The sequence below is a fragment of the Perca flavescens genome, chromosome 21 (genome assembly GCF_004354835.1).
Source record: "Perca flavescens isolate YP-PL-M2 chromosome 21, PFLA_1.0, whole genome shotgun sequence".
In the NCBI taxonomy this organism is placed as follows: domain Eukaryota; kingdom Metazoa; phylum Chordata; class Actinopteri; order Perciformes; family Percidae; genus Perca; species Perca flavescens.
Window position 1 is genome coordinate 11,572,387 of NC_041351.1, and position 15,054 is coordinate 11,587,440.

The 15,054-nt window shown below is 39.4% G+C and overlaps 1 protein-coding gene across 1 annotated transcript; it reads right to left on the reverse strand.

The window, feature by feature from the left end:
- Positions 1-985: 985 nt before the first annotated feature.
- Positions 986-14,153, reverse strand: scd (stearoyl-CoA desaturase (delta-9-desaturase)). The gene is made up of 6 exons (XM_028567322.1): positions 14,043-14,153; positions 13,523-13,774; positions 11,520-11,650; positions 11,193-11,384; positions 6,460-6,706; positions 986-3,361 (listed from the first exon to the last, which is right to left on the reverse strand). Exons 1-6 carry the CDS (start codon positions 14,053-14,055, stop codon positions 3,162-3,164), a joined length of 1,035 nt encoding a protein of 344 aa, XP_028423123.1. The 5' UTR covers positions 14,056-14,153; the 3' UTR covers positions 986-3,161.
- Between the last annotated feature and the right edge of the window lie 901 nt (positions 14,154-15,054).

Below are 15,054 nucleotides of genomic sequence, written 5' to 3' on the forward strand. Positions count from 1 at the left end.
TCTAAAACACTGGATGTGAGGGCTGCAAACAATTTCTTTTTTTTTTATTATCGATTAAGATGTTACAATGAATCGATTAACTGTCAGAAACAAGTGAAAAATTCCCAGAATTAAATGATATTATAATAATTATATAATGATATTCAAATCACAATTATGTAATCAACAATTTGTTTCAGCACTGGGGAACATTGAACACTCCTCAACCTAAAAAAAGTCAGATGTTATATTAACTGGTCTCTGGTCAGCACACTGTTCCTACATTCCTCTGCCTTGTGTAAACTATTTGACACATTTTGAGAGCACTTATTTCATCTGCAGGCGAGAACTAAGAACTGCAGTATTAAATAGTTGGAATATATTTGAATTGCACTCTAATGTCAGCAGAAAACCAGATGTGTTGAGTTATTTACCACAGAAGGCCAAAAACAAGCCAGAGAACAGAAAATCCCCTGACCGAGTTGGATTATTACCAGAAAACTGCAGATTGCCATCCTTTGAATCCTCACACAAATAACAGTGGTGGTTGAAGTATTCAAGTTATTTACTTCGAGTAAAGTAAAGGCTCTGCATTCAAAAAGGTAGGTTACTTAGATATTCTTAGGTATCAAAAGTAAAAGTACTCATACTTTAGGTTATATTCTTATATATATATATATATATATTATGTTAGTTGAATATTAAACGTGACGAATGGATGTGTAAGCAGTTTTTAACGACTTTAATACATCACTAATAATGCAGCTGGATCATCTGCTTCACTTACGGCAGACCTGCCATGAAAGCTAACATAAAAAGACCCAAACTAAGAACTCTGAAATTACAAGCAAGATCCAGATTTTAGAAATTTCTTTAAATTTGTACCAAAATCCAATAAAAAAACAAAAACAAAGCCTATTAGTGGAATTACAAAAAAAAAATAACACAATCTGGCATAAATGTTGACAGGTTTAGCTACCAGTAAACAAATTTCTGAAAATCCAAAGATTATGCAGTGCAGATTTATATCAGACACAAAGAAAAAAAAAACAGAAAAAAGAAGAGCAACAACTGTTAATGAAATTACTTGTATTGACAAAATTGTGTTTTAATTTCATATTAGAATACAGTTGAGATTTGACATTATCATTCAGGCCGACAACCTTTTGATCCTCCTCGTCATTAGGAAAATGTTGATTTTGGCACTCTGGGGAGCAGGAGTTGTTTACATGTTTGCTTGTAATATTGTCAGGTTTTGGTAAGTGCTCTAATGATGCTCTAACATCCCTGATTGACAGCACATTTGTTTAGAGGTTTTCTTACTGAGATCCTGTGATGGGTTGAAACTATGTTGGCACATCTGGGCCCACATTTTGCAAGTCGAAATCTGACGTTTGAACATTTGCACCAGGCGTTTTAATTTGTATCAGATTCTTTGACTATCAACCTCCATCCTCTTTCTGCATTTACATCACCTTGATGTCGTCATGCTAAATGGGTTTTTAGAAGAAGAAAAAACATTGTTCCACCTGGTGCTTCAGCCTGTAAACATGGACCTTGGTCAGATTTGTTTTGAGCATTTTATCTTCACTGGCGGGGCGTGAAGAAGATCAGGAATGGATGCAAGTCATAAGGCATTAGGTTATATCCTGACTCTTGGGAAAAAATAAACAAGTGCTCCAATTTGATATATTTTACTGCCAAATCTTGGAGTGCAGAAATCTGGTTTAGGTCAGAGCAAACTTTCTTTTAGTCAATTAGAAAAAAACCAAATAAATACATAAATAAGATAATATAAGCATTCCGCACACCAGAATTGAAGATGAGCATAAACATCGATGCACCTGGAATTTAGCAATGACAATAAGCTTTGTAGGACATCAAAGGGAAACCAGACCCCGTCTCAGAAATCTCCACGACAACAGTTCTGATGATCCAAAAAGCGATGCAGCTCCACAGTACGTTACAAAAATAGACACAGTTCTGTCATTAGAATCACCGATAAAACACCTCAATACAACACTGACTACAGTATATCGTCATGCATGGGTGGCACGTTGTTTTGTAAAACCAGAACTGTCACACGACCGGCTGCTACATTGACCAGTGAGATCGCTGCTGCAGATGTTTCTGGAATATTCAGGGACAAGTTGGATAAAAGAGGAATAAAAGCCACTGATGTTAAAAAACTTCCATAATGATGTTGAGTGAAGAAGCAATATCGACTGTGTGCTCTAGTGGACCATTAAGATGGTTATAAATATGTCGACAATTGGCACGCTCTTGGCACTATGAAATGTTAATTAAAAACACAAAAAAAGTTGATTAAACATTGCAGTCAAAATTACATTTATCGTTTCCTGTTAATATTTAACGGCAGTTTTAATTTAATGATAAATGCATCACTTATATTGTCTTGAGAACACTTGATCCATTCACTACACAGGCATACAGTATGTGGTAATCTTTGCCTTTTCTACATATTTCATAAGTTACACACTGCATTACTCTGTTGTCAGTAAAGTCAGGTTATACATTAGAAGAAGGTCTGGGTTCCCTCACTCTTCCACCATATGCCACATTTCATTAAAGCCAGCAGCTTTTTAACAAATCATGATTCAAACTCTCATCCCTTTTTTCAGATCTTAAAGCGCTCAAAAAGTAAATTTACTGTACATTAAAACGGTAAGAACTTGCTGTGAACTGCAATAAAGACAAGTCAGTCTCCAATCAATATCCTACCTCATCCATTGAAACATTGTTACTCCATATTTTCAGTGCTCTGCTTCTTGTCTATATTGATTAATAACTGAGTAATACTTACATAAAAATAATCGGCTACATGACTGACCTTTCATGAAGAATGCACACCAAAGTGGCAAAAACAGTGGAGAATGAAGTGGACTTTTAAAATTGATCTACTTCAAATCTAAAACATCTTTGCAAGACCTTGGCCTGCCTGAACAATAGAAACCAAGGCCAAGAGCTTAGCAAAATGTGTTTTTTTAAATCCATCTTGATTAGCTACAGCTACGAAAAAAACACAAAAACAAGCTAAATGTGGTCAAGGCTCTCATGAAGATGACTTTTATCCTCAGAGGATGAAGAATGTATAGCTGTCAGAGGACTGTGAAGCTTCTTCTCCTCGGTTGTTTTGCCTTTGATTCATCAATTCATCAATCTTAGCCGCATCGGGGGCTTCCGTCTCCGGTACGCTGTACTCGGGCCTGAACCATCTCACGGGACCCTCTCTTGCAGTCCGTGGCCAGACCCAAGAAGCACATGGCGTCGATGAAACAAGTGGTAATGTTCAACTTGCAGCCAAACTCGCTGGTTGCATAGTCAAAGGGGAACGTGTGGTGATAGTTGTGAAATCCCTCGCCTGTAAGGTATAAGAAACAGTGGTAAACAAATCATACCAAATACTACTAATACTGAATGATGTTCACTAAAAAAATAGGATTAGGGGCTTGTTTAGAGTGAATAATAAGTGACAAAAGAAACAACTTCTGTGATTGTAAACAATGATCCTTTTAGCTCATGCTGATTACGCAGGATATCTTAAAAACTACTTGACAGATCTCAAAGTACAATTTAATGGAAAGTTAAGCCATGGGTCAAGAAAGAGTAGTTTTCGGTTTGTAAAGGTCACCATTTGTTTTGGTTTGTAACGCTGAATCGTGTGCAAAGTTGGTGCAAGAGTTAAGTTCTCGTAAACCACTGCAGAGACCTATAGTATGGTTTCGCTGGGCTGTACTGGCCACTGGTCAAATTAAGAATAAAAAGCCTTGAACAACCACATAAGTAAATTATTTTCACGTAAGCTTAAGAAACGCTTTTGGTGAGCAACTTTCATTGGAATGAGTTGGGTGCCATCTTAGAACATCCAGTTCCGTCTTTAAAAATATTGCTGTACTAGTGACTCCTTTTGCTTGGTCCAGGCGCCTGCTTAGTGGGGGGGTGGAATAAAAATAAAACAAATACATTCAATAACTTACATATCTGATTTTGATCATTTTATTGACTCTTCAGAATACATCAAATGTTTCAATGAGCCTGAAGAAGTTGTTCATTTGTTTTATGATATTCCATGCTGTTTCCCTATCGTTGGTTGCAGACCTAGTTTAGGCACAACTTATTAACTTGCTGATGCGTCTAGAGCAAGTGAGCTAAACTAATTTTATGCTCGCTTTGAGGCCATCAGCCATCAGTGGGTGGGTCCTCAAAATGTGTGACCAACTACCGCCGGTATTCACAATGATTTCAACCTGTCACTCAGGTCTGTCATACCCATGTGCTTCACGAAGTCCATTATCATTCCTGTTCCCAAGAAGACAAGACCAGCCTGCCTGAATGACTACGGCCCAGTGGCACTCACCTCTGTAGTGATGAAATGCTTTGAGCGACTGGGCAAGGATTACATCTGCTCCTCACTACCCAGCATAGTGGACGCATTACAGTTTGCCTACCGTCCCAACCGATCAACGGAAGACGCCATAGCACACATCCTCCACACCACCCTATCTCACCTGGAAAAGAAGGGAACCTATGTGAGATTGCTGTTCATTGACTACAGTTCAGCGTTAACACCATAGTCCCCCCCCAGGCTCGTCACAAAGCTTAAGGACCTGGGATTAAACAACTCACTGTGCATGTGGATCCTTGACTTCCTGACAGGCAGACCCCAGGTGGTGAGGGTGGGTGGACACACCTCTTCCACCCTCATCCTTAACACCGGAGCACCCCAGGGCTGTGTTTTGAGTCCCCTGCTGTATTCCCTGTACACACGACTGTGTGGACACTTTCAACTCCAACACCATCATCAAGTTTGCTGACGACACACCTGTGGTGGGCCTGATCACAGACAACAATGAAAAGGCCTACCTGAACAAAGTAGAGGACCTGACCCGCTGGTGTCAGGACAACAACCTCCTCATGAATGCCAGCAAGACTAAAGAGATGATAGTGGACTTTGGTCTGGATATTTGGACTTTAATATCAATGGTTCCTTGTGGAGAGGATGGACAGCTTTAAGAACCTTGGTGTCCACATCACCGAGGGTCTGACCTGGGCGTTGCACACTGACTCAGTGGTGATAAAGGCAAGGCAGAGACTGTTTCGCCTCAGATGCCTGAGGAAATTCCAGGTACACCTCAAATACTGAGCAATTTCGACTCCTGTATCATTGAGAGTGTCCTAATGTGGAACATGACTTCCTGGTACGGAAACAGCACCCAACAGGCCCTCCAAAGAGTGGTTTGTTGGCTGAACATACAATAGGCAATGCCCTACCCTGCCTAGAGGATATTTAAACAGGCGGTGCAAGACAAAGGCTAGGAGCATCATTAAAGATCCAAACCACCTGGGTAACAGCTTTTTCTCCCTGTTGAGTTAGGTAGAAGATACTGGATACACCAGGCCAGCACTGAGAGGCTCAGGAGAAGCTTCTACATTCAGCCACGAGTATCCTAAATGGAGACACTGCCTTAAGCTAGGTTTATGGTCGCCGTGGTGTTCCCGGTGCGAGGTGGGTGAGCAAGAAAATCATATCTTTTGTGTCCAGCATGAAGTCCCCCGCAAGTTGTCGCGCTGCATGGTCGTGCACCTCTGAATTTTTGTAACTCAGCGCGCACTGCACGTTCCATTTCAACATGGTCAGCTGGGAAGACTGGCCGAGCTGGTTTGCATGTACAAACAACATGTAACTCTTCACGTACAGACAACAGGAACTGTTAAATGTAAAGGCATTTTGCTGGAGGGTGTGAGATCGCTTTGTCAAAGCTAAAAAATGGTCTCATGAGAAGAGTGTTCGTAACCTCGAGAGGCAGACAGTAATTTCGACAGTAACGTTAATAAGTAAGAGTAGACAAATGCAATGTTTGGCGGTACGTTAGTGTTTATCATGGATGTGTTAACTACTGTCGCCAGGCATCCTGCTTTCCTTTACTTCCACTCTATACTTCTTCTCTTCTACTTCTTGCTTATTCACAGATTATTTTGTTTGTACGCCCCCTGGCATTTTGGAGAATACTGCAACAAAGAATGTGCTGAGTCTCCATACATGCTCATAGCTTGCGCACCATCTACCGAGGCCCACGCCATGGTGTCTTGCGCGAGTATAAACAAAGCTTAAGACTGCTCCCCCCATCATACACACATATATATATATATATATATATATATATATATATATATATATATATATATTACTGTTTTTAATGCATACATTGTAGGAACTGACAGGATTACATTCCACTAAAGTTGCATTTGAAATGATTTCACGTGACAAACTCTTGAACCCCCTGTGAAGCCAAAAGTAGGCAACAGGTGCACCTATCAGCTTTAGTGATCCTGCAAAATTGAATGGCATTTCTTCTAGAGATGGCCCTATCTTGATAGTCATGAGTTTAACCTAAGTTGTTTTAATTCTTTCTTTATCTTTTGTTACACTGAGTGCATGGGCTCATGTGTTTTTCATACCTATAGCGCTGAACGTGACAAACTTGTTCTCCCTGGGGTTGATGTTCTTGTCATAGGGCCGGTTCCCCCACATGTGAGCTGCGCTGTTGACCAACCAGGCGGCGTTCAGTACCAAGGTGTACCTCAGCAGAGCGGGGATGAAGTACGCCACCCACAGAGACTCCCCCCACAGGTACCAAGGCACAAACATGGGGATGAAGAAGCACATGAGCAGCACAGATGGCTTGTAATACCTGTTGGAGACAGAGTGGGGGGAGAGTAGAAAGAATGGCGCTGTTTACTCAGTACAGCTTAAATATTTACTCAGTACAACATGACTATTAAACACAAAAATGCTCTGCTTGTCAGGGATTGTTCACTCTCAATGTGACAGTTTTGCATTGAACCCAGGGCTGGACTGGGGTAAAGCAGGAAACCTGTCTCTGGACTCCCCCTCAACACATGCACATACCAGCAGGGTTCAACATTAGCACCATGTACCAGCCAAATGCTGGTTAAATATTCAAGTGGCTGGTAGATTTGCTGCACTCACCAGCCAAAAAAACAATGGTAAAGTATTGAGTGAAAATTTAAACATTCACTAGCCATTTGGCTTGTGGACAAAAAGTTAATTTTGAACCCTGCATACCAGCACCTAATGCTGCCACTGAGCTGAGTCGTAAGTAAGATAGTATGATAGTTTACTCACTGAGCCAAAAAGGCTGCCTGGCTCTTAATGGCAAGATGTCTGAAGGTTGAGGGTGGAGCATCAAGATGTCTTGTATAGTAAACAAGTCAAGTCTGTAAGTTAAACTAAAGCTGCATTTAGTTAGTAGCCTGACAAGCCAGACCCACATCAAGATGTTGGGTCTGGGAACTCACCATTGGCAGGGCTCAATCCGAGGGGCGGGATAAACGGTTGTCTTTCAAATTCCCTCTGCACGCAATAGGATAGCGCTACAACCGAGCAGAGCAACGAAGAAGGTAGCAGAGCTAGTTGATAGATTAAACTTTTGCCGTAGCCGGTCGGCAAAACTCCAAACACATCTTCCTTTTTTAAGAATGATTTCAGTGCCGTTCTTTGTTCTTTTCTCAAAGAAAAGCTTAACAAGTCTTCCAGAAGATTGCCGCCCACCGACTCTATACACGATGTGATTGGCCTGACCAGAGTTTGGTTTTTCCAGCTCACAAGCCAACGGAGCGTGCCTAGACCCCCCTGGCTGCAAAATAAATTTGCTGCCACTAGGGTGCATCTAGATTTCTAGGCTAGTTAGTTAGTGCAATGTGGATAAATCTGAAAGCTTAGTATTATGTTTGCAAGTGCCTTAGCTTGCTAATACATAACTAAAATTAGCTTACTAACAGCTAATTTGTCCTCTCTGGTAGACAAAGGGTGCTAAAATATTCCTTTGACATGCTTAAATCTCTTGTTTTTAGCTAGCTACACTTTATGGAGTTGTTTTCCCCGCCGGTAGGGGTGGGACTTAAATGGGTTCTGTCTCCATGGTTGGATGGAGGTGGGCTGATGTAGGATGTGAATGGCCAGTGTTCAGATATGAGACAAACCAGTGGGACAATCATATGATATCTCTCCAATTCATGCCTAATTGAACCCAACCTTGAGTCAGTCAGAATCAGCTTTAATGGCCACGTAAGTGTGAATAAAAACAAGGAATTTGACTCCGAATTTTTGTTGCTCTCAAAGTACAGAAATAGACATACGGCTAAAAACGACAACCATGAGTATAAGTCTCTTCGGAGCCCACGCACTTTACCGTTGGTTGTTTGTTTACATAACTCATCGGGATGCAAATGTTGCTACGCCAGTGCCTTCAGGGAAGTGGGAGGATTTTTCAGTTCTGTTGTTTATCTGACATCTCTGACTCCGGCAGTGGCATGGTGTCTGGAAAAGTGCAGCTGCAGGCTACCGGTATGCCAGTGTAATGTTACACTGTGTCTTTAGCTGCATGCTACCAGCTGGTAAGCTGCGCTGTATTTGTTGTTTGTTTTTTCTTCGAACCTGCGCAAATAGGACATGGCAGAGAAAACAATACTGGGGAAAACGCAGATCCTGCTTTTAATTTTGTGAAGCAAAATCGAAAGCTCATTTCAATCGATTTTCTATTTAACTTTGAAATTGTGACACCCCTAATAAACAGTAATCTAATAGGACAATGCAAAAGTTAAAATGGTGCTAGAATAGATAAATAAAATATTAAGGTTGCTTGTATATCTGAGGCAGGTGAATATGACCGTAACCTCAACATGCACAAAGACATAAGTAATTGTCACCTTGTTAAACCAGGAATGACTACAGATACAACTCTGCAGCAGTGGTGGGTTAAAGTTTTTTTTCTCCAATTTTTATTTCTTTGCCCTGTATTTGCTCTGTATGTGACATATCAGAAATTACTGTTTACTATGGTCAGGGTACTAAAGTATAATCCGTTTTTCGTTTTAAACCAAAAACCAAAAAACAAAAAAACGGGTCGATGTTTCGTTTTTGGTTTCAAACCAAAAACGGAAAAACAAAAATATGACCTCCGTTTTCTCGTTTTTCCAATGTCCATACAAATTAAAAATTAACTCAAAAACTGCATGTTTTTCAACTGTCGTTTTTTTGTTATTAATTTTTCCGTTTTAACCCAAGAGCAAGAATACGGGCTAATTTTTATAATGTGCATAATCATTGAAAATCTGATGGAACACAGGTCTCGTTTATAATGTTATTTTGGTCTTACGTGTTAAGATCAAAGTTGACTAAAACAAATCCGCTCTCGACAGGAAGTAGCATTAACGTGTCAAAATAAAAGTATGAGAGCTGTAATAACTGCCAGAAGAACAATGTACTTTAGCTTTTGCCTGTAGCTTGTCAGATTAAGCTACAGTTAATTATTTAGGGTTATATAAAGTATTTTATTGAGCAACATTCATTAATAGCCACAAAGGGGTCAAGAATGGATATTGTTGATATTGTTTAAATAGATATAAGATTATAATAATTTATTTATTTATATATCACATTTTAAATAAAATCTGCATTCCCCTAGCATTATGTGTGGCATTATTGACTACTTTTACTCTAATCTTACATCAGCCAGTAAAAAAAAGTATAAAGGTCTTTTTTAAATTGCTCTGCAGAGTATTGTACGTGACATGTTTGACCACATTAGTTGCCAATGAACATGTCATTGTGATGAAGAACATAAATTAACAAGTTAAAGTGTACTGGAGACATTCTGGTCTGGTCTCCTAAGGCCCTGCAGACTGGACCAGAGTTCATGGTGAGCATGGTAGCCCTCCTCACTGCTGGGCCTGTGCCTGGATCATCCAGCTCATTCTAAGCCCTTGAAACAGTAGTTGGCCAATATTGGATAATAAAATATAATACATGATAGGTATTGTGTGGTTGAATTACAATAGTAAGTATAGTGTAAAAAATAAGTGGTCAAGTGGTTTAGCCCTTGTGTTGTCTCATAAATTGGGTCATTATAAATGTTATTGGCATAACTAAATTGACCATTTCATAAAGCATGAAGTAATTTATCACTCAATTCTGGGTTACCCCTTTTATCCAACTTCATTCCACTCATTAGTTTTACACTTATTTTTTGCATTCATGGTCAACAGACCTCATTTACATGAATTATACCTAATTTCTTTGAAAATGAGGATTATATGATTAGTTGTTTTGGATTATAACAGACTGGTATATTCAATTCACTTTTATTTATAGGATCCATTCATAACAAGAGTTATCTCATGACACTTTACAGATAGAGTAGGTCTAGACCACACACTATAATTTACAAAGACCCAACAATTGTGTGTGTGTGTGTCTGTGTCTGTCTGTCTGTCTGTCTGTCTGTCTGTGTGTGTGTGTGTGTGTGTGTGTGTGTGTGTGTGTGTGTGTGTGTGTGTGTGTGTGTGTGTGTGTGTGTGTGTGCACATACTTGTAAAAATATCTTCTGTAAAGCTCAATAGTGCCTCATTGCACTACCAGGTCAAAATTCGCCCGGGAAGACCATAACTACTATAAAATTAAATAAAAAACCCCAAATGTTATGAAAGTTGTGAATATTAATTTACTTGCAAAGAGCATGGAAGGGAACAATGCATGTTATTTGTGGTTAATTTGGTTGAAAGAAACCCAAATTTCTTATAAGAAACTTTGAAAACACGACACATTTAACCCGAAGACAACACAAGTGCTAGATGCCTTTTTACTGGCTGGTGTAAGATTAGAGTAACTAGTCAATAACTGCCACAAATAAGCTAATAATAGATGAATGCAGATTTCATGTGATTTTAAAATTATTATTTAATAATTAAATACTTTCTATAATCCTAAATAGCTAACTTTAGCCTAATCTGACAAGCTACAGGCAAACAATGTATTCATAAAGTGCCTTGTTCTTCTGGCAGTTGTTACAGCTCTCATACTTTTATTTTGACACGTTAATGTTACTTCCTGTCGAGAGCAGATTTGTTTTACTCAACTTTGATCTTAACACGTAAGACCAAAATAACATTATAAACAAGACCTGTGTTCCATCAGATTTTCAATGATTATACACATTATAAAAATGAGCCCGTATTCTCGCTCTTGGGTTAAAACAGAAAAATGTTTTTTCAACGAAAAACGGATTATACTTTAGTACCCTGACCTACAATCCACACTAACTAATGTGAAAGCCACTAATAAAAAAAAAATAAATCTTAAAGTTGAAAATCATTGACAACCACTTACTCATTACAACTTTGTCGGCCTTTAGGTCACTGATTTCCAGCTTGCGTCCTTTTTCAATGACATCAGGGTGTTTGCGTACCAACAGCCAGCCAATGTGAGCAAAGAAGAAGCCTCTGCGGGCGTTGTGAGGGTCAGCATCTGTCTCTGAATATTTGTGGTGAACCCTGTGATCTCGAGCCCACTCAAAGATATCATTCTGTGGGTTCAAGTAAAGACAGAGATTACATACACTGTAGACACAACATGGTACTTACACAGTAATGAAAACTGCTATTATCACAATGTTAAGTGTGTGTGCTTGTGTGAATGCAGATCTGTGAGTTTTGGGTACCTGAAATGCCATTGAGTTTGCAGCACCAAGAAAGATCCTAAGAGGTAATGTTGCCTTGTAGGATCTGTGACTCCACAGGCGATGAGCTCCTGCAGTAATTCCCAAAGCACTTATCAAAAAACAAAGTGCGGCTGTGGAAACAAATGCATATACAAATTAAAGCAGCAAGCAGCGTTGGACAGGCCCTTGCCATAAGGTCTTGAGATGGCACAGACACATTTTGAAATCTATCGGATTATTTTTTTATGCATTCATCTATTGCCAGCAGCTGGCGCTATGATTATGGGTCAATATTGGCATGTAGATGTCCTCAGGGTTGGACTTATATGAATCATGACAAATTTGGAACAGATGGGGCAATATATACGATAGTTACAACCACTTCCTGTTTCGATGGCGAAACGCACAAAATGGCCGCCATGCCACGCCTATCTCTTAAGATGGCACGAAGTCAGTCGGATGAAATCTCTAGGAGGAGTTTGTTAAAGTACGACACATAATTTTGCATAATCAATTGAAATGGCAGACTTCCTGTTGAGTTTAGGGTGGGGCTCCAAGAGGCTTTTTTCTACATCTTGACATGATACAGCGAGCCGGTAGTGGAGTTTAGCCAGAAAAAGTGAGCGTCATGCGCCGATGACAGTTAAGTTTAGGCACCAAAACAACTAGTTAAGTTAAGTTTAGGAAACAGACCGTGGTTTGGATTAAGACATTCCTGAGAAACGAACAAGCATTTCCTGGATGAAAGTATTTTGTTTTCGCTGCGCCGTGAACTCTGCTCTCGGGCTTGAAAGCGCTGTTTTATGTTGACACCACGTTGTGCTATTTCATTTTGAGATTATTTTCCATTGAATAATATTTAGTGTTTTGGCATGCCTGGCTGAGTGGCACTATATCAATAGTATTGAAAGGGGGATTTAATTATTGCATGTTTTGTTTTGAATGATCAAAAAACGTTACGTGAAAGTTAAAGGAGGCTTTAACTGCTGAAAACTGTTAGGGGTCGCTAGCAAGCCGTTTTTACACGCCTATTCACGAAACCCATTGAATATGTAAATTTTCACCAGGCCGCGTGATTTTGGTGAGTTTTTGAGTATGTTTAGGCCCTCAAAAAAGCGATTCATTTATAAATAAATAATAAGAAAAAGAAGAAAAAGAATAATCCTAAGGCCCTAAATAGTACTAATTCATATTAATAATTACTTGATAAATAACTAACTAAATGCTACACATTGCAATGTCTATGCATCAAATGTTTTTGTACACTCTGTACTGTCACTTTTAGGGCTAGGAGGAGGATCCTGCAACAAGTGATATATTGTGAAGGAGTTACAGATGTCACATTATCACATTAGTTTTCCTGCACAATTTGTATAGCTAAAGATCATTCAAAGTTGCCTTTAACTGAAATGTTTTGTACTTGCCTACGTGTTTACCAAGAGCTTAGATAACCATGAAGGAAGCAAGTCATGTTACCTGACACTGTGTTACTGTCATGGTAATGTACGTCATATTAGACAAAGACCGGATGGACAAAACAATTGATTGCATGTACAAGACTGGAAATCTATTTTAAGTGCAGCCCATGTGGTTTTGATTCATGAGAAATACACATCACAATGAATTCTAACAAAATGTTTAGTAAGTAATAAAGCAGCATGCCGTTTGTGTAACATTACTTTCCATTTGTCCTGTGAGACTTTTACTTAATTTAAAAAAAACACGAAAGTTTGTCTTTGTTAGAAGTACAGTTTTTCTGACAAGAACACACTATACAGCTTGCAGCTTTAAAACACTTGGTAATGATATGCCTTGATCTTCTAATCCCACTACATGCAGAAAACAGGGAGGATGTACAGATCCGGGCCGACATATTTTAGCATGCAGCAGCGGTGACATAACAGCCATGACTTGGATACTGTACGTATTCCACCGAAATAAAAAGCCACGAACAGTCAGCTTGTGCAGTAGCCTATACTGTAACAGGTAGTATTTTTACTTACACCAAAGCAAGGTCAAATGTGATGCTGTAGGAATGAGGAACAGGCTGTACACGGCACCTATATGCAATAGAGTCATCAAAAAGACATTTCTCCATACGATGACCATGGGAGGTTTGTGGCCTTCTTTCTCTTTGTATGTGTGATCAAACATGTCTTCTGTGTTGGCCTCTGGAAAACCATTTACATTGCTCGAGTTGTGCTCCTTCACCAACGCCTCCGCCTCCGTCATCGTTGCTGCGGTTTGGTGATTGTCTGAGCGATAGAAATTGAGAGAAATTGTTAATTTCCGGGTTTTTTTGTGACTTGCGACATGCAGGCATAAACGGCGAATACGTGAATTATTTTTGCGCTATCTAGCACGGTAAGCAATCTGGCGCTGCTGGTCTGCGCTGGTGAGGAAGAGGATGGCACCGTTAATGTAACGATGATGCTGACTTCTAGCTGACATACGACATTAGCTGCGTTGCATTACACTAATATTACACATGTAGAACAAATAAACGGGAGATAAATAACTCACCGAAGAGAGGCATACGAGTAGAAAATTGAATCCGACTGTTAAAAGTGAAGATGAAGCTGGTGCGTTTAACCCAGAACTACAGCAACCCAGAAAGAGAGAGTGATGCGTTCGCTACGCAGCAAACGCATCAATAAGAGCTGGAGTTCGAGGTGCGATTGACCAATCAGCGCTCGGATGCCGCCTCAAGCACGGACTATGATTGGCTGCCTGTTTATCTGCTGTTCACCATTTATTCATTCTCCTGCCAGATGTATACCTCCTCTGGAGAGCAGCCGCTACTGTCTAGACATGTATTGAATTAACCGCTCACATATTTCCATTCACGCGTAGATTCAAACGAAACCGACGAGGTGTTAAAAAGTTAGGCTACTTTACAGTTTACACCAATCCAAGCGGCAGAAGACCCCCGCCCGTCTGACATTACACTGTGAAAATACAGGAATGCTTGTTTTGTCAAATCCTAATCCCAAAAAAAAAAAAATCCTTATAAACAAAAAATTCACACAGTAGACAAATAATATTAAAATGCAAGTAATATGAGCCAGTAAAATACTATAGCAGTAAATCAGGATCGCTTAAGTCACATATGCGCCACAAATGACATAGGCTAGGCCTATTTTTAGGAATATCATGTTCAACAAAGCAGTAAAATATATTTCACAGGATCCAAATTAAAAAGTGTTGACATATCCACGAGTTTTCACCGGTTTTATCTTAGCTACATTGAAAGACATATGTTTTGTCTCCATCTAGTGAAGAAATTATGCAGCACATAAGCCGACACTGTTATCGTCGATCCGGACAATAACATCAAAAAACGGCCACAAACTTATACATTTATGTCACCAACTGTGTCCAAAATCACTCACTTATTTACTACTACCTTTTTTATTGACAATATACAATAGGCCTGTTTAAACAGCATTAGGGCATATCGATTAAGAATAATTTATACAAAAAATAGCCTAAAGTGAGAATAATAAAGGAATAAAGGACAAATTACATTAAAAAA

Excerpts from the sequence above, each read along its gene's own strand:
- scd (XM_028567322.1), bottom strand. Across the intron at positions 6,707-11,192 it reads TAAAGGCCGACAAAGTTGTA|TCTGTCTCCAACAGGTATTA; the intron begins ATGAGTAAGTGG and ends CTCTCCCCCCAC. Across the intron at positions 3,362-6,459 it reads TGTCACGTTCAGCGCTATAG|GCGAGGGATTTCACAACTAT; the intron begins GTATGAAAAACA and ends TATACCTTACAG.